Source organism: Pseudochaenichthys georgianus, chromosome 16 (assembly GCF_902827115.2).
Source record: "Pseudochaenichthys georgianus chromosome 16, fPseGeo1.2, whole genome shotgun sequence".
NCBI classification, from domain to species: domain Eukaryota; kingdom Metazoa; phylum Chordata; class Actinopteri; order Perciformes; family Channichthyidae; genus Pseudochaenichthys; species Pseudochaenichthys georgianus.
In genome coordinates, this window is record NC_047518.2 from 29,829,054 (window position 1) to 29,853,209 (window position 24,156).

The 24,156-nt window shown below is 41.5% G+C and overlaps 3 protein-coding genes across 4 annotated transcripts; 2 read left to right on the forward strand and 1 right to left on the reverse strand.

Moving 5' to 3' along the window:
• Positions 1-15: 15 nt before the first annotated feature.
• Positions 16-3,659, reverse strand: josd2 (Josephin domain containing 2). Of its 2 annotated transcripts, none has more exons than XM_034102456.1 (5): positions 3,400-3,659; positions 3,053-3,181; positions 2,251-2,376; positions 1,538-1,732; positions 16-1,335 (listed from the first exon to the last, which is right to left on the reverse strand). In XM_034102456.1, the coding sequence occupies exons 2-5, from the start codon at positions 3,172-3,174 to the stop codon at positions 1,224-1,226; spliced, it is 555 nt and encodes a 184-aa protein (XP_033958347.1). In that variant the 5' UTR covers positions 3,175-3,181; positions 3,400-3,659; the 3' UTR covers positions 16-1,223. The 2 variants fall into 2 exon arrangements, with proteins under 2 accessions (XP_033958347.1, XP_033958346.1); XM_034102455.1 differs by having other exon boundaries at positions 3,288-3,659.
• Positions 3,660-5,694: 2,035 nt separating this feature from the next.
• On the forward strand, positions 5,695-8,803 carry ube2s (ubiquitin-conjugating enzyme E2S). The gene is made up of 4 exons (XM_034102476.2): positions 5,695-5,908; positions 6,986-7,133; positions 7,688-7,878; positions 7,969-8,803. The coding sequence occupies exons 1-4, from the start codon at positions 5,906-5,908 to the stop codon at positions 8,314-8,316; spliced, it is 690 nt and encodes a 229-aa protein (XP_033958367.1). The 5' UTR covers positions 5,695-5,905; the 3' UTR covers positions 8,317-8,803.
• A 2,062-nt stretch (positions 8,804-10,865) lies between these two features.
• On the forward strand, positions 10,866-23,593 carry LOC117461405 (uncharacterized). The gene is made up of 6 exons (XM_071205909.1): positions 10,866-11,382; positions 13,312-15,715; positions 17,788-17,942; positions 18,337-18,402; positions 18,680-18,865; positions 19,052-23,593. Exons 2-6 carry the CDS (start codon positions 14,853-14,855, stop codon positions 20,338-20,340), a joined length of 2,559 nt encoding a protein of 852 aa, XP_071062010.1. The 5' UTR covers positions 10,866-11,382; positions 13,312-14,852; the 3' UTR covers positions 20,341-23,593.
• The last annotated feature ends 563 nt before the right edge of the window (positions 23,594-24,156 follow it).

Below are 24,156 nucleotides of genomic sequence, written 5' to 3' on the forward strand. Positions count from 1 at the left end.
AACAGAGACAAGAGATTCATACTGAAAACAAGAGGTCAAAGTTTAATATAAATACGTTTCACTATAATGAACCTCGGAGCTTGGGTTTGTGTGAGAGTCAGTCACACATGTGTACCAGAGACAGCGCTCCTACTATTTTGGATATGCATAGATCAATAAGAGAGATACAACACAAACGCAGAGTTTACAGTCACAAAAACAGTGTTTTTGCATGTTATTCAAAGACTATTCAAGAGTAGTGTACTTTATATTCCTGCCACAGTTCCTTTCAGATTTAAAACAAGACTACCTTTCTAACATCTTTCATTCATGATATAGCTGTGTAAAACTCAACCTGAAGATACTTTCAATCTGCACTAATTGGCAGTCCATCCTAATTAAAGTGTGGATCAGCTGCACACTTCACACAAAATTAACATCACATTGACAAAAACAAATGGAGGTTCACAAAGTAATTGTGATGGATAACAGCTCTTAACCAAATTAAAAAATCTTTAAAAAAGGAAACGTGTCAAAATCCCAAAACTTTGGCACGCTATAAAAAGTGTCAACAAGGTTGCAGTGAATGTACCAAAACATGCAAAGACACTGGAGGCCCTTAAATGCCTCATTAGGTGGAACCATTGGAGTACCTGTGAGAACAAAGACAGGGCTAACAAATCAAAGTCAGTGCATAGAAGGTTTACAACAACACTTGTGGGAAGAAACGGTGCGGCTTGATAACTTATACATTTGACATGACCGTCTTTTACGCACAGTACAAACTGATCTAATTTTGGTGATTAAATTGTAATAGACTACAACATTTAACCCTTTTTCAACTAGTCTCTATTGCAGATGTTTTTCCATCACACACACACTGCAATCTTTCCTAACATAAACAGAGACATTTCAGTCATGATCATATCTCAAATGTCATCAAACAAACCAACAATTGCCTCAAACTTTGTAAGCTTCGATGCACCTTCCTAGTGTTAAAAATAAAGGTACTGAGAGAAGGACAACGCAGATACAGGGGTCATATAAGAGCAAAAGCATGTACAGCGGCTACAATCACAACAGTTCTTCATACCAGGAGTAACGCCCGTCACTGCTTCTCTTTGGAATTGTGTAGATATTAAATGTATTTTAGTGCATTCCCTGAAGAGTTTTCTGTAAAAAAAAGTCTGTCATCATCCCAGAGGATATCTTTTTCCATGCTATGTAAGGGTATGTCCAAGGCATCACTTCTTAGGGTTGTCCGAGTTCAGCCATGAGCCGTCCTCCTCCACTTCCCGCTGGACGACCAGCAGCATCTCTGCCACGTCCTGAGAAAGCTGTTCGCTGAGAAATGTGCTGCACAGAAACAATGACGGCAACAGGGGAAAAGTTAGAACAACATGGACACAGACAGAGGGCAGAATACTGCAGTGCTCTAACACAAACAGTGAGGTAAGCCCCATGTGACCGCTCATATGGGATGACTCGCATGCTGCTCTCACCCAGAACAGGCATCATATGCCTGCTCTGAAGGTACATTTTGAATGCGCATTCTTACCGTAGTTCTGCCTCTCCCCCAATACATAGAGGGCTCTTCAGTTTGGAGTCCAGGTTGTAGTACTGTCCGTTGACTTGCCGAACCGCGAGCCAGTGCCGCCGTCGGAGTGGGAGGGACACGATCCCCAGAGACATCCGGGATGGGACATTAAGAATAAAACCATGGACCTTTGACATGCATAGGCTCTGAACCGTCCTGTATTAAAAAAGGGAGAATGGAAGTATCAAACAAGATTTCCACCTTGAGATCTCCTTAGTTATCTATCGGTTATGTTTAGTATGTTCCATGGTGGACTGTTTCATTAATTCACCTGAACCTGGTTTAACAATTTCCCCAAATGAATGCCTAATATATAGCTGTAGATAGTTAGGAGTGTAAGCAAAAGATGAGTCAGGCCTCATACGCAACATGCCTTGGGGTTGCATTGCATGATGGTCTAGTATTATGGCCTACTACTTGTGCAGAAATGGGTGTTTCCATCTGTCTGTGAGACTAAAAAGATATATAAATATAACTTTTCCACACATTTCTCAGAACAAATGTCCTTCTGTAACTAAAGACATCTCTATTTGTACATTTGATATTGAAATAATTATTGAAATAAGTAATGCATATCCAAATACAGTAAGTAATCTGTGCTTTGGTGTGGACCGCCTCTCAAACACAAAAAGCTTGAATTGTTTCCCCTGGGCTCAAGACTCAGTGTGTCTCACCTGCGTTTGTCCCACCACACTGCAGCCAGTTCCCGGCTCTGTAGGGCCGCCATGATGACGTTGACGTCATAGTTTCCTGTTCCTAACACTGAGCGATGAGGGTTCACCACACACTGTGGAGCCAGCCTGCAGAAAAGGAGCCATAAAGCATATTAGAGAGAAAAAAAAACAAAGTATTTGTTGCAGCCACGTTTTAATGTTGTCCTATTGCTGCCAGGTCTGTTGGTACCATATGGTATTTTCTGCAAATACATTTCCAAACTCAGGGCTTAAATCTAGAGCCCAATGTAACGGTTATGTAACTGGGATACAGCTACATGTTATATTTCTAAAACGGCCCTTCATTCTAATAAAACATGTTTCTGTGAGTTGAGTAAGTCACAGGGTTTCCCGCAGTAAATTATTTCGCCAAGGTCACAAGCTTCATGAATCATCTTGTTTCATAGTCCATTCAGTTAGTTAAATACTTCCATAACAACAGTCACACTAAATGACATTGCTCTTTCAGTGTGAAGACTGAAGTTTTTTCCTGAGGGTTAATGTTCTATAACACAAAACAATAAGAAATCCTGTGACTGGTTCATGTCGGTTAACACACTATATTTGAAACAAATTCAGGTTATGAACAACATCCTTATGTTACTTGATAGTGAAGCCACATAGTGTTCCCTTCCATGTGTTAACAGAGAATGACTTTTGTGTTAAAAAAATGCATATTTTTAACTTGCTTTATATAAAGGAGTTCAATGTGTTTTAGCTCCATGAGAAGACACACCGACGCCTCCTTCCAAAGTTACCCTACCGTTTGCAGATGTCATCGGCTGTCTCCTTGGTGAACACCCGCTCCTGGAGCACGTTGTTGAGAGCATGGATCGCACACAGCTCCAGTCTTTGTTTCTCATGAAACACTTCTCCATCGCTCATTCTAAAGCTAAATACACACAAAGCAAACAGAAAATAAACAGATAAACATTAGCTGTGATAGAGTTAGCTTAGTTGCTGTCCCAGCACAGTCCATTCATGAGTCGTTAGCTTACCGTAACGGAGGCTAAACCGTGACAGCCCGCTGGTTATACTCTGTGTTCGGACAGCAAAACAACGGCAAAGTGAACTATTATTAATTGACAATAGCTACATGAAGCTACTGACCTGCTGATAAAGCGCTTCCCCGTTTAAAAAAAAAAAATATGCTGGAGTCTGACAGCTACATCCAGAAACCGGAAGTAGATCCGTTGTTTTTGTTGTGATGTGCGGGTGTCACACCCATGTATGGTATTCTCAACAACAAGAGTGCAAAAAAATCCTCTTTTCCCGTCGTTTTGGATATTATATCCGTTCAAATATATATACAGTTAAATAAACGTCATGAAGTTATCTTCTAACGCACACTAACGTTCTCAGTCCACCAGTCTCTGTGCACGTTGTGTTGAAGCGCCCCCTAGTGCCGAGCCTGCTTATTCTGGTGGTGATTACATTATGTTGAATACAGGAAACTATCCCACACATTTGGAAACATCTGCAATATCACATTTAAAAAGCTTTACTTATGTCTAATGTTTTATTTGTTAATGTGTCAAGTTCATTTTTCTTCTGTAGCTCAATTCATTACTTAAATCAGTCAGTTTATTGAACAACAAAAGAGTAATAATCTTTTGCTAAATTATGTAATATTCTTTCCCTGAAACATCTGACCAATTATCCTTATAACTTCATATGTAATTGTTTCATATTTGTTCTCATTTTATGCTGCTATTGTTTTCTGAATGTTATGTATATTACCCTTTTCTCAAATTAAAAAAGATAAAATTACAATGTATTATATTATTTCTGGGTTGTATTAATGGACCATAAAGACATATATTGCATACTTCACACTGATTTTATAAAGTGTTATGTGTTTAAGTTTTTTTAATGTTATCTTTGTATTTCCCAAAACAAATTCAAACAAATGACACACATTAATGCTGTAATACCACATTTACATTATGACATAAAATAAATCAAACAAAAACACACAAACAAACAAAACTATGGCAAAAGCAAACAAAATCAGATAGTTTGTGTGTTGCCATTTAAAAAATAAAATAAAAATGTGTTTAATGCTGAATATAAGTAATATATATGAGAATATTGCTTGAAATGTACAATATGATACTAATGCCAAAGTGATGTTAGTATTCATTGTAAGTAAAATTACAGTAAGTGTAGTCCACATTGCACAGCTTATATATATAATGGCCTAATTATGGGGTAAGGGGTGAAATAGTCAAAGGTCCAGTCTATTGACTCGGAGTGTTTGAGGAAGGAGGAGTTGAACAATGTGATGGCCAGGCAGGAATGATTTCCTGCGGCGCTCTGTGTTGCATCTCAGATGAATGAGTCTTGTAGTGAATGTTCTCCTTTGTTCAACCAGCACATCATTGAGTGGGTGGGAGGTATTGTCCAATATGACATGTACCTTGGACAGCATCTTTCTGTTAGTGGCTGTATTAGATTAACATCTACACATGCTTATTGTAGTTGTATGTGCACTACCTTGCGCCCTTTAGCACCATCCTTGATGGAGCATATGTGTGGGCTGGACCTGTATTTTTCAGGAAAGGAGTGAGCAGAGGGTAGAGTTGTTGATTCTTGTTCTGTTTTCTGTGACTATCTGCCTCACCCTCTCAGACTTTCAGTTGCGCACGCTACTAAAGAGACGCGCTACCATGGAAACCAAACAATGGTGTAGCTGTATTAAAGTCCGAGTGGAAACAGTCCTGAGAAAATCTGATTTAGTCAGAAATCGGGAGAAATGCGGGAGAAATATGACCCCGGGAGGAAACCGGGAGAGGGTTATGAAATCGGGAGTCTCCCGCGAAAATCGGGAGGGTTGGCAAGTATGTATGCAATACATTTTTATTTTAAATGTTTAATTGTATTGTAACGACCCTGTATAGGGTGCTGAGTGTGTCACTCAAGCATCCCCCGTCTCTCTGCCAATCACAGAGCTGCACAGTGATGCTGGTCGGGGTGCGCATAGATATATAGATAATATATATAGGGGTGCGGGCCTGTGGTTGGGGGAGGGTGGGGGAAGTTGTGACGTTGACCCTGCTTTGTGTCTGTGAGTTAGGGAGTAGAGTTCAGAGTGATGATTAACCTGCAACCTGTAACATGTAACCTGAGCTGTATACCGTATAACCGTAAGCGAACAAAGGAGTTATTAAACCCAATCACTGAAACCTGTGCCTGTCCGACTCCTCTTGTCGAACGTTACAGTATTTTACTTATAGGCTACGAGGTTTATCTTTTCAATACTGTTCAAGGGTGGGAGTGAGTTTTTCAAACAGACCAATGACTGAATAGCATCAGTCGTAATTTCGACTCGGATAGGCTGAGAGGGCTTCTAGCTGTGACGCAACGACAATAATGTATCATGATTGGCTCAAGGCCCCTGACGTGCAAAGTAACTAAGATGCCCATTGGTCCATGGTAGTAGGTTAAACTGGGGATTGTATTTTTGTTCCTGTGTCAACGAAAAGAAGAAAAGAAGAGTAGCCAGTCAGACCCGGCTAAGTTTCATCACAGATAGTTTGTTCACACATTACGAAAAGGTCTCCTTGTATCTGATAATAGCCATACATCCAACGCTTTAGAAGATCTCCTTTTGAAGATGGTAAGTCTGCTAGCCGAGTGTATTGCTACGACCAATGCAAGTAGCTGCTAGCTTGATCCGACGTTTAGCCGTCGCCAGCCGTCGAGCTTTTCATTTTGGTTGTGTCTATTTGCTGGAGTCTATGACCTTAATTAGAAATCGTCATCTACATTTGCATAATGTAATAGATAAACTGATTAAAGTACATACTGTATCATGCATTTCAAGTAAACCGAGTGGCGTGTATATTAACGTAATCAGATACATGCTAGGCTAGTATCGCTAGCGGTACTGAAACACTAACGTAACGTAAAAGTTACCCTACGAGAGGAGAGTCTTTAACAGATGTACAATAACCCTACGATTATACAAATGTTCCGTGGCTCTACTGATTGTATAATTGCCAGATTGTATTATGTCAAACAAATGAAGTTATTTATAAACTTTGTTTTTAGAGTTATGGGATGCTTTAATGGTGTAAGAGCTGTGTAGCTCAACCTTAACGTCTCAATGTCTTTATTGTTAGGAGTTGAAATAATTATTAATACATAAGGAAAAGCAAACGCATATAGATAAACCATTAACTCACCTACAAGCCCATCAATTTGTATGTTAACAGCTTAAAAGGCAACATATTTTCAATAGATGGTCAATGTGACTAAGGCCAGTCGCATTTTATTAATATTTGTCTAGGTTGTATTGATAAAAACACTGATATTGAACAATGTTTGTTGACGTTATTAAAAATGGCAGTTGCGTCGTTTTTGTCGATGTGTTAATAAGCTTAACAGATTAATCGTCAAATTAATTTACAAGTTTTCGTTTTTGCACTTATTTTGTAGGTAAAATAAAAATGCAGGTGCAAAACAGTTGTCCTGTAATGGAACTAAGAGAACGATGAACTACTTTGTATAGTCTTGGTGATACGATGTAGGATACACAATGCAACTCATAAGCAGTTCTAAATAACATTGACCGCCATTTAGCAGTAAAATAAAAACGAAAACTCATGGAATTCAATGTTCTCAACTCTTGAGAGTATTGAGTTTACATAATGCACACTGGAGGTAACATAACCATATTTCTGTCTCTGTCCAGAACTCCAATGTGGAGAATTTGCCTCCTCATATTCTTCGCTTGGTCTACAAAGAGGTTGCAGCGTTAGCAGCAGACCCCCCCGAGGGTATCAAGGTTTATCCCAGTGAGGAAGACATCACTGAGCTCCATACAGCAATCGAAGGACCAGGTAAGGATTGCAAAACTGTCGTACCAAACTGGCATCAGCCATTATAAGATAATAAATAAAAACAACTTTTGTATATGTGTTCACAAGGTAAGAAATGTTGCATTATTAGACATTAAACCATCTTCAGCAGAGAGATATGTTGTCTGTATTGTCTTTTATTAATTTCAAGCTCTCACTGCTGTGCTTTTCACATCTTAGTTTTTGGTTTGGATTTATTTCTGTTGTTTCTGTCCGTTTCAGATGTTTTCTTATGATATTATATGTCTGAAACCCTGGTCAAATTGAATTATTGAAAAGTCAAAACTGAACATGTATTTTTACATTTTTATCAATTGCACCTGCTTACTATCTGGTTACAATCACATCATTCTCGATGAAGATACTTCAAAGGTCCACTTAAACAAGAGCTATGCCTCGTTCGGACAGACCATGAAAGATTTTCTGTTTTACGTAAGTTAACTCAGTTGCTGCTCCATGACCCTGTTTGTTGTTATGTAGCATGTATCGCAGTCAAGACATACTGTTCATGAGATGAATTCTTTATGCTTTGACAGAGGGAACTCCGTTTGCTGGCGGCGTTTTCCGAATGCGTCTGGTCCTCGGGAAGGACTTCCCTGCGGTTCCACCCAAGGGGTATTTCCTGACCAAGATTTTTCACCCTAATGTGGGTCACAAGGGAGAGATCTGTGTCAACGTGTTGAAGAGGGACTGGAAGGCAGAGCTCGGCATCAGACACGTCTTGCTTGTAAGGGGAACCATCAGTCTTTGCAGTTCTGAGTGTTAGCTGCGCTGCTGTCACTGTTTTTACATTTCCATCTCCTTTATTTCCCCACAGACAATCAAGTGTCTTCTCATCCATCCGAATCCTGAGTCCGCTCTGAACGAAGAAGCCGGGCGTTTGCTGTTCGAGGACTATGCAGAATACGAGTCCCGCGCTCGTCTGCTCACAGAGATCCACGCCATGGGCCCTTCTGGGGCCCTTCAGGACCCTAACGACGGCCCCCAGCCAAAGAAGCACGCAGGTGACCCCATGAAGAGAGCTGGACCCAGCGCAGCACCGGTGCCAGCAACTCTGGGCAACGGAGCGAACGCAGCCAGTACCACCAGCAATACCAACAGTAGCACTAATAACGTAGCAGGGAAAAAGAAAGCAGATAAAAAGAGGGCATTGAGGCGACTTTAATACCTCTGCAAAATTCTCAGTGTGTGTGTGTGTACGTGTGAGAGCGAGTGTGTGTAAATATAATTATTGAAGTTTGCTTACAAGGTTTTTGTTCCTTCTTTTTACCACCTATTAAGACTTTCCACTTTGTACTCATACCTTAGCTTCTGTTTTGCCTCCAGTTTGTCCTGTTGGCATAACAGCTTTGTTAATTATTTCCATACCGAATGATAACATATTTGTTACTCTTTTTAAAGGATATACAACTCCTTAACTGCGGAAATCATGCCATCCGTTGTGTTTTGCCCTCTGCCTTTTGTGAATGAATGAGTCAAGGAAAATGTTTCACTGTTCAAATCATGGCCTCTAAAGTCTGTCCAATGAGATCTACCCACTATTGTCTCTTTTTAAAGTGTTTCCTGGTAAATGCTGCTGTGATGGTACTGTGTACTGCACCGCCAGGCTTAACCAATATGTTGTTTTGAATAAAATGAGCTTTTCAAATTGACATCAGTGGAAATAATGGTAGAAGTTGTTTGTTAACTCAAACATATTTTTAAATAGTATTTTTCATATTGCTATCTCTATGAAGTAAAGGTATATGGAAAGACTTGGCAGTGGAGTATAAGAAGTCTGTTATGTGGTTCATGGGATCTCAACCACTTTTTTATGTTAATTTTTCTAAAATGGTTTTACTGTCTAGTATTTTCAAAGGTTGTTTATAATCGACATGTTCATATTCAGCGGTCTTGTGGTTGTGTGTGAAGACCTAGATCAGTGGCTGTAAGGGAACAAGGTAGTTTGCCAGACTACTTTATAGAAAATTAAATATCTATTTGTATCATAAATACAGTGATGAGACTCACCCCTGCTCCCATACAAAGCAGTGTGTGTCTCAGGTACCCAGCTCTCCTACCAGCCATGTGGATACTTGAGGAGACATCTGTACGACAAAGTCCACGTTTGATAGATCTTGTCTCCCCACTTGTAGCACTGTTCGGGTTTTCTAGGTTTTCTTTCCACACTAAATGCATGCAGGGCTTACATTTCCCAAGGAAACACACTGAAGTGCACTGTCTTAGTTTGGGTGGAAAATGTGCCTCTGAATCACCTGTCACTGCAGATTGTTGGCTGGATATTTTGTGTCCATTTTAAATTATTTAAATTAATAAAACATTGAAATACAAGAAGTTAAATGAACAAAAGGAGTCCTCTTATTTTGGGTTCTTTGCCTGCATAATAATGTATTATAGAACCTTATCTGTTCTGCAATAGGTGAATGCGGCTTTTACTGCTCTGTGACGTACAAAAGCACTTTATTTAACAGAATTCTCCTGTTATGCAGTGATGGAATGACCATTATGAACAATCTGTAATTGCATCCACCTCAGCAAAGCAGTGAGTGAAAGTGCACCCGGTAGAGCGTCATTGGCCCATAATGAAGGGCTCCACCAGCCTCTGTGCAGACGTGCAGCAGCCCATCCACCCACCTGTGTAGAAATAGCAGCCTGCAGGTAATTATCAGACCCTTCATAGACACCTGGGGATCCACATAGCTCTTACCAAAGCCTCGTCTTAGAAGCGTTTACCTCCTTCCCTAATCTCTATGTCTACCAATCCATGCTTGTCATTTTCCTTGCTGTTATAAAAACAAAAACATGTTTTAAATGTTCAATTATATGAATCTTCGGTCGGTGTTGAATAAGGGAATGCATGCTGCATGGCTTTCCTGCTTCACTACAGTGTAATGCTATTAATTATGATTCATCCTGTAGGCCCGCAATGTGTGATCACTAATTAAATTGATGTAACACACTCCTCAGTTTGAATCTGCAGAAAACCCAAAATCCGGTTTCATTCATGTGCTGAGGATCGTGAGGAGGCAGTGACTGTGACGGTGGGATGAAGCCAAACAAATGCCAACTTCATCTCTGACACAGGACTGCATCACTGCGTGTCCTTCACTCCTACCTTCACGTTACTACATCTCCATGCGTCCTGCTCGTCTTTAACTTGAAGACATCTCCATGCACGTCCGGGTCTAATTGACAGTTTCGTTCACGCTCCAGTGTTACAGCTTTTGCGCCAATCCTCTCTCCTTCCCCGTTTTCATCGCTTTCATAATTGCCACCAACATAATGACACAGTTGCTGTGGCAACCATGTCTCTCTTTTTCTCTTTCTCTATCTCTCACACACACACATTACACACACACACAAAGAAAACACACTTTGGATCTCAGATTTCTTCTGTTGAAATTACCGACTGCTTTAATTGAATTATGTTAAGTTTTCCTCCACATTTTTAAAGCAATTGTTCCAACTCTGCGTTTTACTTTTATGAATGATTATCTACGGAAGCTCATTTCCTGACATTATTTTTTTTAGAGCATGTTTATAGCAGATTTTCAGAGTCAGTCAATTAAAAACAGATTAAATGGAGGGGAATAAAGATGCACGCCACCAGTTGAATGGGCCTAATGACCATCCGCGCGGAGCCTGATCAGTAGTTGTCTGATCGACCAATCACAGATCCCCCCCCCCCCCCCTCCCCCTCCCGGCAGACTAGTCGCAGTTAGGCGGTGTAACCTATCTCGCCTGGAAACTATGAAGGGAAACAGCTTCACTCGATCCTAGATGGAGAAAAGTTAAATTGGAGGATTTTTTTTTAATTTGGTGACGCCTTTCGTTATTTTGACCACCTGCATTTTGGCGTGTTTTCCGGGATAGTTGCACAATAACTTGTGCTGTAGGCTACAACAAACGGAATTTTCCAAGCTTGTAGTTTTATTGCCTTGTCACATGTCTCAGAACATCTCGTCGGGCTCTCACTCTCTCTCTTGCTCATGTTTTTTCTCTCCTTTTGCCAAGATATTGGATTACCAATAGCCTGATGAAGACACATCATAGAGAGATGCAGTACTGTTAAAAAACAACCTTTTAAACAGGTGGCAGATCCAGCAACAGTTCAAGCTGTGCTGATCATCCTGTGCAACAATAACAGGCTATACCATCAGAGAGACGCTGAGATACAGTGCGCAGGCTCTCAGCGCTATTCTACACCATCAAACCCCAGAGCAACGCATAGGTAAGACACGACATTATGCACCTTCTATTCATGCAACGCCAATTTACCGAATTACACGCACAACTGTTTGATAGCTTCATTGTGTGTTTCTGTCTGTATGAAACATTTAGTTTGGCTTGTGTTTAGACGCATCAGCTGGACACTGTCAAACAAAAACATTTGGATGAAAGCTGCGCCACAGAAACATCTGTAGGCTTTGTGCTGGGCAGGCATCGTTTTCATCACTTAGACACTTTAATTGACTGCACATTGCGACATTATCATCATATTGTTATTTAGACCGACATATCCAACAGGACTACACACACACGCACAAACACACGCACCGGCACGGATACACCCACGCACTCTTAGCCTCCTAATACATGCAAGTAATTTCCATAACCCGTCATGCTTGTCGTTTGCAAGGTGCAATGTATTAACCGTACGAAGTATATGGATTGTAATCTGAGTTGTTGTCCAAATGCAAAGTCACTGCGCAGCAGATATTTCACTGATAAGAAGGACTGAAGCTGCTCTCAGCTGTTTTCCCCGTAATTAATTGACCATTTGCATCAGCATGACTGGCATTTAGGTGTTTTTCGCTATTGATTTACATCATTTTTGCAACAGCGTCTCTTGAGAAAAAAAAGGGGCCATTTTGTTTCATTTCCAACAAACACCTGTTGAAATTGTTGCATGCCCAGCCGTCTGCACAGCCGGCTTCATGCAATGGAAGTAAAGGGAGCCGTTTGGTTCATTTGCGTGGATAGAATTGCTTGCAGTGAAAGGAAACAGTGGAAATTGTGTTTTTCTCCCTCCAGTGGCGGTGCAACCCAGGGATGCATCTTCACAGTTCTGAATGTGTTGCCCTTCACCCTTTAGTTCCCATGCTCACTCTATCTCCCTCTCTACTGCATTGCTTCAACAGCACAGCATAAAAAATGCCTACAGGATAACATTTGATATTTTTTCTACGTTAAGTCACTTTGCTGGACAGATGTTATATCAGACTTAACAGTTTTGGATGCATTTTTTAAATTCTTATCTTGAATTTCCTTTTGTTGTATTTGCACATATTCATCGGGGAGTGGTTTGGAAATATTGGCCAGAAAATCCTCATGTGAACGTATAGTCAGAGCACAAAATATGGTAATGGAAGTTTAGCGGCGAGGCATCAGGGTCATCTTGTTGAGCAAGAGACGGGCAGATGTGACTTTGAATTCTGGTTTGTCTAATGGGTGTAGATTGGATTCTGCCTCCCTTCTCTTTCACTGCCTCTTTCACTCACACACAGACAGAGCTGCAGTGCTATTCTGAGAGAGTTAGCTGCCTCAACCCACGCACAGAATCTGAGAAAGAGAGAAAAGGCAGAACGAAGGAGAAAAGAGGAGAAGGAGGGAGCAAGAGGAATAAAGGAGAGAGAAAGAGACTGCTACATTAGGTTTACAGAATGTACTACAGTCTCTCACATGCACACACAGCCTTTTAACAGTTCACATGATCCCTCTTTAAATGTTCCAACAGCAGCTGATTTACAGTCTTCATCTGCACTCTTCTTGTGTGTGGCATTGACTGTATTTGCAGATATGCTTGGCTGTGCTGTTTGTGTGATGTTCTATGTTGTATTGGTAAGTGCTGGGAGAAATGTACTTGATTCTGTGCCACCCACACACCGCCCTCCCACTCATGGTCGTCTCTGCATCTATACCTCTGGCTCTTCCCGCTCGCCACAATCTCTATGCTCATTTAAATCCCTACCCTGCATTTATCCCTCTGCTCTCGTTCTCCCTTTCTCCATCACTGGCTTTTCAGGAGCTCCCGCAACCAAACAGGCACACAAACACACACTCGGTACCTCACAATGCAATTATTAAAAATGACTGTTTTGTGTCAATAAGTGAGGTCTCGGGGCTTCTTTCTAACCATGCCTCTCGTTTTGTGTTACAGCGGACACTCTGGCATTGCAGGTTTATCGACGTGCAAACCTGAAGACAATTCTGGAAATCAAGCAGAACATTTAGAGAGGACGGAAAAACACTTTTGGAACATTAATCAGTGGGGGGAAGTGAGTCTTTGTTACTCGTTCTTCCTTTGCCGAACTCTCCTCAGAAGGTCAGAGGAGCATGTAACCGAAACAAGTGGAGCCCTCTGTGATTTCAGCATTCTGTCTCCCCCATCTGTGCCTACATTCGCCGCTACAGATAGGGACGTTTTTGATAATTACATGTAATTATAATTTCTGTGGGAGACAGATCTGCCTCTGTCTATTATTGCCAACACCTCCAACACAATAACTTCACACATTTACATATTTCTCAACAAAAGTGATATTCTTTGAAGACAAATCAGGAATAATTTTACTTAGAGAGACATGTCACATGGAGACAAAATGTGTCATTCAGTTCATATCTAATTAGTAAAACGGTTGAATGACACAGATAACTTTTTGTGCCTACAAGCTGAATAGGGAGCATTTCAAATCTGTGACGTTTGCCTCACTTTGCAATGTTTTTCACAGACTGGGAGTCATTTTCTTGTTTTATGCTTACTCCTAAATTTTAGCTGCAACCGTCTTCTAGCACCTAAACTGAGCCTTCCTCATTATTCATCATCGGCCAAATCACAGTAACAGTCTGTGTGGATGCTCAATAATCCAATCATAGACAAGATTGAGATAAAGTACACATTGTATCTACAGATGTGATGAGTGCCTAGAACAAGATATCATGGAGAAAGGTCTGTGTCTCAGAAGAACTAAGCATCATTACTGGCCGTTTTCCGTCAGTGGTGCAGTCTGTTAATCTCATGTGATTGTTTACAAAATACATATTAAGAAATATAGATTTCATAAATTTTTCAAGAAGGGAATTGCTTACAGCTTAAATAAGTGCCAATTCTGAATGTGCCAGACTGAAACAGTCGTCCAGGAATGAATAAAACAGGTACAATTGTTTACATTTGATAAAACACTGGCCATAGACCATAGTTCAAGTGCCATGGTCAGTAAGAATGTATAGGACTGCCATATTTTATTGAAAATCCTTGCTACTCCTTTTAACTGGCCTTTTTGGTTACAAATTAATTCCATCCAGCAGTACGTCAGAGACTTGTTCTTTTGTTCAGCGGGAAGTGTGGAACAAGGCATTAAGGACTAAAAGCATGAAGATTGTTGTTTTCAATCTGTCCTTTTTACAAAGCCGCATCCATTTTAGTCTTCTAGACTTGAAAGGACAAAAGATGAAGTCATTACGCATTCAGAGTTCCTTTCTAGCAGTAAATTAAAACCATTTTAATACCATTATCGATAATTACTAAAACCTACCAACTGTTTTTATAGTGGTAGACCTTTTCATTTGTATTTTTCCTGACCTTTTCTAATATTACTCCATATAAATAAGCAGTTTCTACATTTCAGTGTCTTTAAATTTCATCATCCAACATTACTGAATGAAACTACTGATACATCATAAATATTTAGTAGGTTGTACATGCTACTTGAATATTTCACATGCCATTTTAGTGGGTTAAACGGCAAAAGCGGATACTGCATTGACTCAACAACAGAAAATAGATCTCTTAGTCATGTAAAAATGACGCCCACCACCAATCTTCGAGTCCTCGCTGTCTCCCTGCTCTCCCTCCTCACCGCCCCTCTCACCACTGTTGTGGAGACCTCGCCGTCCCCCCTTCCTCAGCAAATAGGCCCCCCAGGGAGGCCTTTCACCGAGCAGCCAAAGACTAGCCGCGGCCCCCCTCTCCTGCTCCTCGCCATGCAGGCCAACATCAGGCCAGCTGCTCTTCAAGGCAGGACCAAAGCACCCGAGAAACTTCCAGAAGCCTCATTTCTCGAGGAGCTTCCGAGGCCCCTTCCCCAGGTCATGTTCCCCAAAAATGTGACTTCATCAAAGGCCCTTGCACCTCCCTTAGGCGCTGCCCAGGTAGCGCCCATACCACCCCGTTTGGTGGAGGTATGGATTGATGTATGTCGGGGTTATTATGACGTAATGGGACAAATTGACACCTCTTTCAATTGCTCCAAGGACTCGTTCATCTTTTGCTGTGGAACCTGCCACTACCGCTTCTGCTGCCCAGACCGAACCCGGCAACTGGATCAGGAGAGTTGTACAAACTATGACTCTCCAGACTGGGCCAAGCCACAGACAGACCCCATGATGTTGCCAGATGAATTAGGTCCCGACCCAGACTTTGATCCACTGAAGCAACAGAGCCACAACACAGGCTTCGTCATTGGAGGCGTGATCGTGTTCATGGTGGCTGTCGCTGTGGGTATCAAGGTAGTCTTCAACAAGGTTCAACAGGAAGCTAACCAACGGGACCTCAACATGCCCAGGTGAGGCTTTAAAAAATGCTTTCCCATCAACTATCACTGCTGGATCTGTTACTTCATTCAACGTATGAATACTGTAATTTAGGTGTTCATGACTCCATAAATGGCCCAGATTAATCATTCTGGGCTCTGAATAATGTTGTTAGTCATCCGATGAAACATTTGATCTTCATCGAGTGGCTGCTGCAGAATTCATGGTTGTTTGGATCCCTCTGGGCTTTTTATCTCGTATAGGGCCTATGATCTTGGCAATAAAATATGCATTTTGATTTATGTACAGGTTTCAATTTTCTATCTTTGGCTTCAGTAGTGGAGGATGATGGTTGTAGACTCATATGGAGGATTCGGATTATTCCATAAAATATGTAAACGATTAATACTGGTTTTTTTCCCTACTAATTCATTCACTGTTATCATTATAAACAATTGTATAACAAACTAATTGGGGATTGTGAAAAAGACACAGTTAAAATTCAGTATACATATTTTTTTAAATCCTTATCAAGGTGTTTTCAAATAAAATTACCTATGTACACTTATCCTCACATGAATATGAGTAATCTGTTACTTACCAATATACAATCCAAATTAAAACCCTGTGAATAATATTGATAATGGCAAAATATTACGAAAATACTAGTCACAAAAGACTACTAAGCAAGTTTGCATGAATTCTATGTTAAATGTTCGTCAGCAGCCATTCGTTTATTTTCAGTTTAATCTCGTCTTCACTTTCTGCATGTGCAGGGTCGGCGTCGTGGGGGGTCATTCGCGGGCCCCCCCAAATGACTCACTGTGTCCCCCCAACGCAGGGTGGGCAAGCCTTGCCACTTTGCCGTTTTTAAAAAAAAATCATATAAGTGAAAACGTTTCCACTAAACGTTTTTTGTGTGAAATACATCAGAAATATAAATACAAATATAAAAAACACAGCCTGAGGTGTGCTCGCTGCTCTCTGATTGGTGTGTTGCTTGACAAATGACCCCCGACTTTTGTTTTGTTATCATTACGTGGCTGTGTGTTTAGATGAAAGCCCGGTGGCGATCTGTTCATCTGTTACACTGATTATACAGTAAAGCCATCGAAAATAATATGATATACAGTACAGTACAAGTAGCCTACTTCTGGGTCTCTGTGTTTCATTCAAGCTCGGCTCTGTGTGTGTGTGGCAGGAGCACATTTTGTGAGTGCGCGAGTGGTAACGTGGAATGTTGTTGTTAGCATCTGGTTAGCTAGCTATGCTAACGGGTATAAAGAGCTGTTTCTACACCAAGGTGGAGGAGAGTCCTCTCCTATCAGACTGAGAGGATCGTATTACCTCAGCTCAGTGAGGTAAGGACTCTCTCAGTGATTAGATAGTTCACTTTAGTGTAAGTTATCTCAGTGGGTCTCAAACGGTTTGGTCACCATTTATGTAAACAAGTATTTGCGAGGAACACCTTTATATGATCATTATAGTTATTAAAAAATAAGAGAATAAATGAAAAACGGGTATGAAATACTATAGGACAGTAACACAAGAATACAGTTTAAAAGGGGAGTGACTAGTAAAATATCCATAAAGAAAAAGTAAGTCTGTGTACAGTTCTGTTTCATATGGATGCTGAGAGATGTAGGCTATCCATAGATCTCTTCATTTAGCTCTCAAAGTGCACCAGATTGATGCATTTAACTTCAATATTTTAAAAATAATCTTCCCGGGGGAGCATGCCCCCAGACCCTCCTAGAGGAGGTTAGGTCCACCCCCACCTAAAACATGTTCACATGGATTGGATACTAAATACATTTGCACACTTTTTATATGGTGGCCTATGTCCATATGCTTCTGTTTTGGTGGTTGTGCCACAACCGTGCATGCATGCACAAGTCATAGGTGCGCTATAAAATAGCACTACACCCCTGCAATGTGTGCGAAAGACAATAGACTTTACAGCATGTTTTTTTAAATTGAAGTTGCGTTGGTGTTTGTGTGTTGGTTGTTGACGTCAGTGTGTGCCCCCCCTTGGTAAATGATTGCCCCCCCCATTCGATTTGTTCTAGAGCCGACCCTGTGCATGTGTTTATTTCATCATTAGAGCCCTGGTTGACATGCTGCGGCACCAGTCAAGCCCTGTCCAGCAAGATGAGAGAAACAACAGCGTGGCTCTGGCTGTAGGTGACGGGACTGGGACACTGGGGAGACCTCCGAAAAATCTCTACGCCCCAGGACTGCCGAGCAAAGACAACAGATGTGAGTGTTTAGGTTTTCTTTTTTTTACAGCGTTAGTGAATAGCACAATCAGAGCTTTTGTAACTGCATCCTCTGAGTGCCGAGGCACAGCGTGTTTGTCACGTCTGCATGTGAACGCAGGTCGTTTTCTGTGTCCCGTAATCAAGATATCTTTATATCCATTGGGCATTATATAAAAGAAGAAAAGGAATCTGAAGAGTAATGCTCTTAAAATAGATATATGCTTTACATGATGATGTGGGGACACTGTGCATGAGAGATGATGTGAAGGTGAATATATGCAGATACAAAATGTCTATAGTTGCCTTGATCCTTTTATGTTAAAGGACCATTGAACTGGAAACTACCTGACATCCATTTTGAGATGATTACCTTATGTTCTTTTGATTTGCAGTGGGAAATATTCAGCACAATTTCATCCATACTTCAGGCACCAGCCCCAAGCACACTGCGACTATCGGTAAGCAGCTGGTGAAAGCTAGGCTCCCATGTAAATTACATGCAATCACCATAATGCTTAATTCACCTTGTTCTGTTTCATTTAAGCTCAAAAGAACTCTCATTCATCCCAACAATGATAATGATTGTCGGAGCTTTGGTTCCTTGTGTTGAGCTATGTTAAATTCTGACTGTCTGAATGTGCGCAGATTCACACACAGCTACGTGTGGCGCGCTATCTCCAGAGGAGAAAATCTCATTTAACACGCTGTCGTTTTCTCCCCCTGTGGTCTGTGTAGAACGCACCCCCCGGATGAACAATGCTCAGCTGGCAGCTGGAGGCACCCTGCTTTCCAGTAAACACAACAACACCAAATCCCAGCCGGCCTTCCACCACTCCCTGCACAACCTTGCTCAGCTGCCGCCCTCCTACGAGAGTGCCACCAAGCCTGAGCTCAACCGATACTCCTCACTCAAACGCCTCGGTAAGTACCTTAATTTTCAAGAAATTAGGACAAATGTACCTGCTGTCTGCTCGTGTCTCCCCGTAAGTACTGCAGCACGGTGACACTCTTGACACTTTGGCACAAAGGGCAAGACGCGTCATAATGTGCTGATGCTATTGACTGTGTTGATAAACAACATTCAGAGACATTTTGTTTGGCTTGCAGAGAAAGGTCTTGATGAGTACTCGTCTGGTTACTGCACCACCAAGCGCCGGCCCCACACCGCCCAGCCGGCCCTCCAGTCCTCTCAGCACCACCTCCACTGGGGTGGAGACTACACCCTGAGTGGGAGAGGAACCCTTCCCCGGCACGCAGTCCGTCCCTGGATCCCGCCTCCGCCTTCTGGCATGCCTGCTTCACCCACACCCAATCCTTACCCTCTGGATCCCCCGGAGCCCCAGTACAACCCCAACTACGAAACTCTCTCCAAGCCCAGGAAAGTTAAACCCAATGACCAGCTGCTCAACATGGGGGACGTCCCAGGTAACACAGGGACACTGTCCAGGATGTCCAAGAACCAGCAACACCAGTACTACAAAGCCATGGTTGCCTCCAACAAGAACACCAACACGCAGACGCTCACCAGGCAGGGGAGAGATGGGAGAGATGGGAGAGATGGGAGAGATGGGAGAGATGGGAGAGATGGGAGGCAGGAGAGAGATGGGAGGCAGGAGAGAGATGGGAGGCAGGAGAGAGATGTGAGAGATGTGAGAGATGTGAGAGATGTGAGAGATGTGAGAGATGTGAGAGATGTGAGAGATGTGAGAGATGGGAGAGATGGGAGAGATGGGAGAGATGGGAGGCAGGAGAGAGATGGGAGGCAGGAGAGAGATGGGAGAGATGGGAGGCAAGAGAGAGATGGGAGGCAAGAGAGAGATGGGAGGCAGGAGAGAGATGGGAGGCAGGAGAGAGATGGGAGGCAGGAGAGAGATGGGAGGCAAGAGAGAGATGGGAGGCAAGAAAGAGATGGGAGGCAGGAGAGAGAGGAACGGCTGCTCATGTCCCCGGACCATTTGGAGGAAAGGATGGGGGTCGGTGGGATGGGGGTCGTAGATCCGTACGCCCACACAGGAGGGGCCGTCCCCACGCTGCCCCGCCAGCAGAAGGCCCAGTCCCAGCAGAACGTCTGCGCCACGCCCTCCCTCGACCGACACCACATGATCAAGATGAACTCTCACCCCACGTCCGGACGTGAGCAGGAGAGGAACACGCCCATGACGGGGCACATGAGCGCAAACATGGGCTGGCAGGGGGAGGCGCCCGGGGCGGGGGTAGTCATGGGAACGGGAACACTAGGGGGCCACAGTGCCAGGAGGATGGCTTTCGCAGCAAAAAGGCAGAACACCATTGAGCAGCTAAATTTCATACCAGGAGGGGGTGGCGGGGGGTCGTCGGGGAGTGCAGGAGGGAGTCAGGGGATCAGGACGGGGAGCAAAAACGAGGTGACGGTGTGAGGTTTGTGCCTAATGTAGAGTTTACCCCTCATCAAAGGGATGGGAGTAGATCACCCTTCTGCATTTAACTATTAGATATATAACTACAAGAACTAGAAGTATAAAGTATAGTAACATTAGAATGTGTTTAGGTGATTCAAATTAGTGTAATCTAGTAATTCAATAGCTTAAATATGATTAATCGGTTAAAAATCTAGGTGGGGAATATCTGTAACAATTATGTGATAGCCTACGTCAGCCATATTTTGTAACAAAGTTTGCCATATACAGCGGTGCCATTACTTGTAGAAAGACTAAAAAGGGTGAAACAAAACCAACCGAAGTGTCGTTCATAATTTTGTTTTTATATGTTTTTCAAAAAGTACTCAGGAGCCATATTAGATAGGGAACAAGAGGATATATATAGAGATAGAAGAGGTCGCTGCAGAGGAGGAGCATGTAGAGTATTGTATCACAGAATTTAACAGAGAATTGAGCCAACTACCTGCTGGACTGTCAACCTGCTCAGCTCTCGCCAACATTGATTGATTAAACTGAACCTCATGGGTGAGCAGCCCGGTGGACCAGAGGAGCGGGAGTGAACCATGTGCCTGGAGAGGGATTTTGGAGATCTGATACTCAACCTCATCCTGACACAGGGAGACAAAACTTTGTGTTGCTTCCTTTGATGACGAGCGGCCGAGGTGGGGGCTGTTTGCGACTTGGACACAGCAGCCTGTTGGCAGGACTCCGCACCTGATTTTAAAAGCGCGGACGTACCCACATCACCAATCTGACGCCTGGGTTGCCTAGTTTTCCATGTTACCTTAGATCCAATTCCAGAGAGACACACACTCTGGTCACTGTTACACTGCAGTAAGCTGACGTTAGATAACGTTATGGGTGATTTTTCCCCCTAATGTTCCCATCTATAGATCAGGACCTAACTGTAAGAACATTGGGCTACCAAATAATATAGAGCCATCTGTCATGTTATTACAAAAATATCTTGACAAAAACATAGACGAGCCAGGAGACGCATGTGTTCAGTTTACCAATAAAGAGGCAACTTGCTTTAATTGCAGGTTGTGAACGAAGAGCAAAGGTTTTTCTACAGAGCACAAATGAATAGACCGTGACGCAGAGGTTGCACTTACACAACTGTCCTTCAAAGCCATTTACGGAGATACAAAGAAAATACCACAGAGGAAGCTGGTCTGACAATCACCATTTTATTATTCTCACCAGGTGACAAATTACAAAAGGCAGATATTTTGTACAGTCAAAGGATTGGCTTCAGAGCAAGCCAAAAAAAAACTCTGAGTCAGGAGAGAGAGGGCGACCTGAGGCCTTCTCCTGCATGGCTCATATGCCGTAAGAGACTCGGATGATTAGGAAGCCCTCCCCTTCCTCAAGAGGAAGACCTTGCTGTATCATAACGCACTTCAGCCAGTATGAGTAAAAAAAAAGAAAAGAAAAAAAAGAAAAGAGAAAAAAATGTTCATCAATAACAACGCTTATCAATACTAAGGGCTATCCTATCCTATATACTGTAGTATGTGATATCTGTGGTCCATATAAAATACTATCTCTTTCTCTTGATTTTGTGTTGATATTGTCATGTTGTATTAAGTATTAATGTGTACAAAAAACAAGAGCAATTTAAGCACAGTTCAAAGAGAAGCACAGAGACACAAATCTATCCCAATATTTGCACCTGATACAGACTTACTCTCTACCGTGTCCTCAAAGTTTACAATCTGTTCAAGCACGGCTGACAATGGGACTGATCAATTGAGGGTATTGTATTGAGAGAGGATTTTTTTTATCAACATGAAATCAGAGATAATTTTGGCAGATCTAAGAATGAACTTGTTACTGCTTGATTTTTGTTCAGTCATATGGAAGGATACAGATATCAAATACTGACAAACAGAAACACAGATTTCATTTGGACAATCTTCCTATACACAGTGCTAAATGTAGTTGTTATGAATATGATGGAGTGTTATTATTAATAATTATTATAACTGTTATGGTTATTATTAACAATTATCTTATGATGTGATGTTCTTTTACTTGGTGGGATTTAAGTGTTTATTGTTTTTAGATAACTAGAATTCTCATGACTAGTTTTTTTTTTTTCATGGTCATAAACTCAAGTTTTTAAAAACATTCCAAATCTTGATGCATGCCAGCTCCATTTCATTGAGAGGCAGTTACAGAATGCCTGGATTTTAAGGTCATCAATGCTTTTATGGCCACTTTCTCCAGCTGTATGTACGTACTGTGCCTAGACATCGGCCTTATGACTTCTTGATCTCAAGTGAAATTAGGTTTCCACTCGGGTATTCAAAATATCTATTGAAAAAATCTGCAGCCTTCTAAACGTATGTGTAGACGACGGTGTCTTAACAGCCAGTGAGGGATTGGTGTGTTCGGGACGGGGCATACGTTTATTATCCAGACTGGAGGCGGTCTGCTGTCTCCACTACAGATGACCCCATAACATTGTGGATTGTACACACTGAAACCCATGATGCCATAATGTATGTGTGTTCGGATGAATGTTTATTACACAGGTTGGAGAGAAACGGAGCTCTGATGGAAACCTGAATGCTTTGAGTGTCTTTTTTCAGGGAAATAGGACAGTTGACATACAGTAGTATTAGATTTTTTTAATAGAGCCACAAAAGGTCTGTAGCAAAGTCTGTAAAATCTCACAAGCCATATCCATTGAAACTCATCATTCACAATTTTATAAATGGTTAATCTAATTTGTGCAAGTATTGTATTTTGTATAGCTAGTACAATCAGAATATTTTGAGTGATCTCTTCGACATTAATTTAAGGGTTAAAAAAATTATGTGTTAGTAGTTAATGAATTGTACAGTGCCAAACTCATAACATTTTGTTGTCTTTCTATTGCCATAGCCTCCTACAACACTAAAGGGGTTATTTATTTTTCCCATCTGAGAACTAACGCACAGGCAAGTTAGCCAAAAGAGCTAGTTATTAGAAATAAATTAATGAATATTGTGTGTGTTTTTACCATTATGAATTAATTTTAGAGGGAGGATGGTTAATGGCCACAAGAAATGTAAAGCATTGCGAACAGTAAATTGTATGGACAGGGACCGTGTCCAGTATATCCGGTAATTCACGGATCTATTTTCATGACTATACATTTCAAAACTACCCTTTTGTTATTGTTCAATGCATTGATCCCCTTGGATACGACAGTGACTTACAAATAATTTGTATAATAAAGTTGGTGGAAAAAACGTTTTGTCTTTTATTATAGAGTTTGGGTTTCTTGCACTATGAATATAATACATTTTATTATTGTTATTAAATATTTTAGCTCCAATCCATTTTTGTTTACCTGATATATGAAAGGTCACTAATTACACTTCTTTGGTACTTGCACATTGCTTATTAATATAACCAAACCATGCCACTGTCATTCAATAGTGTTGGTAAATTAAATATTATTGTCTTGGTATGTGATATTTTTAAGATATTCCTCAACCATTAAGGCTTTTAAATTATTTTCTTGAAAATGTAACCTGAGCTGTATGAATTAAAATGATGACTTACTGAGAGAAAGATTGCACATTACATTTCGCAGGAGGGGATCTCCAAGTTCCTGGTTGCTGAACAATATCCTTCAAAGATTAAACAATATATACATTTTCAGAAAGACGTCTAAGTTGATTGTTCACAGAAATATAGTACAGGACTTCCTATTTTATGTGCAAGTAAGTGAAATTATGAGAATCCTTTTGAAAAAAACACAATACCTGATAAACAACTTCTCTCTTGGTGCAGAAAATC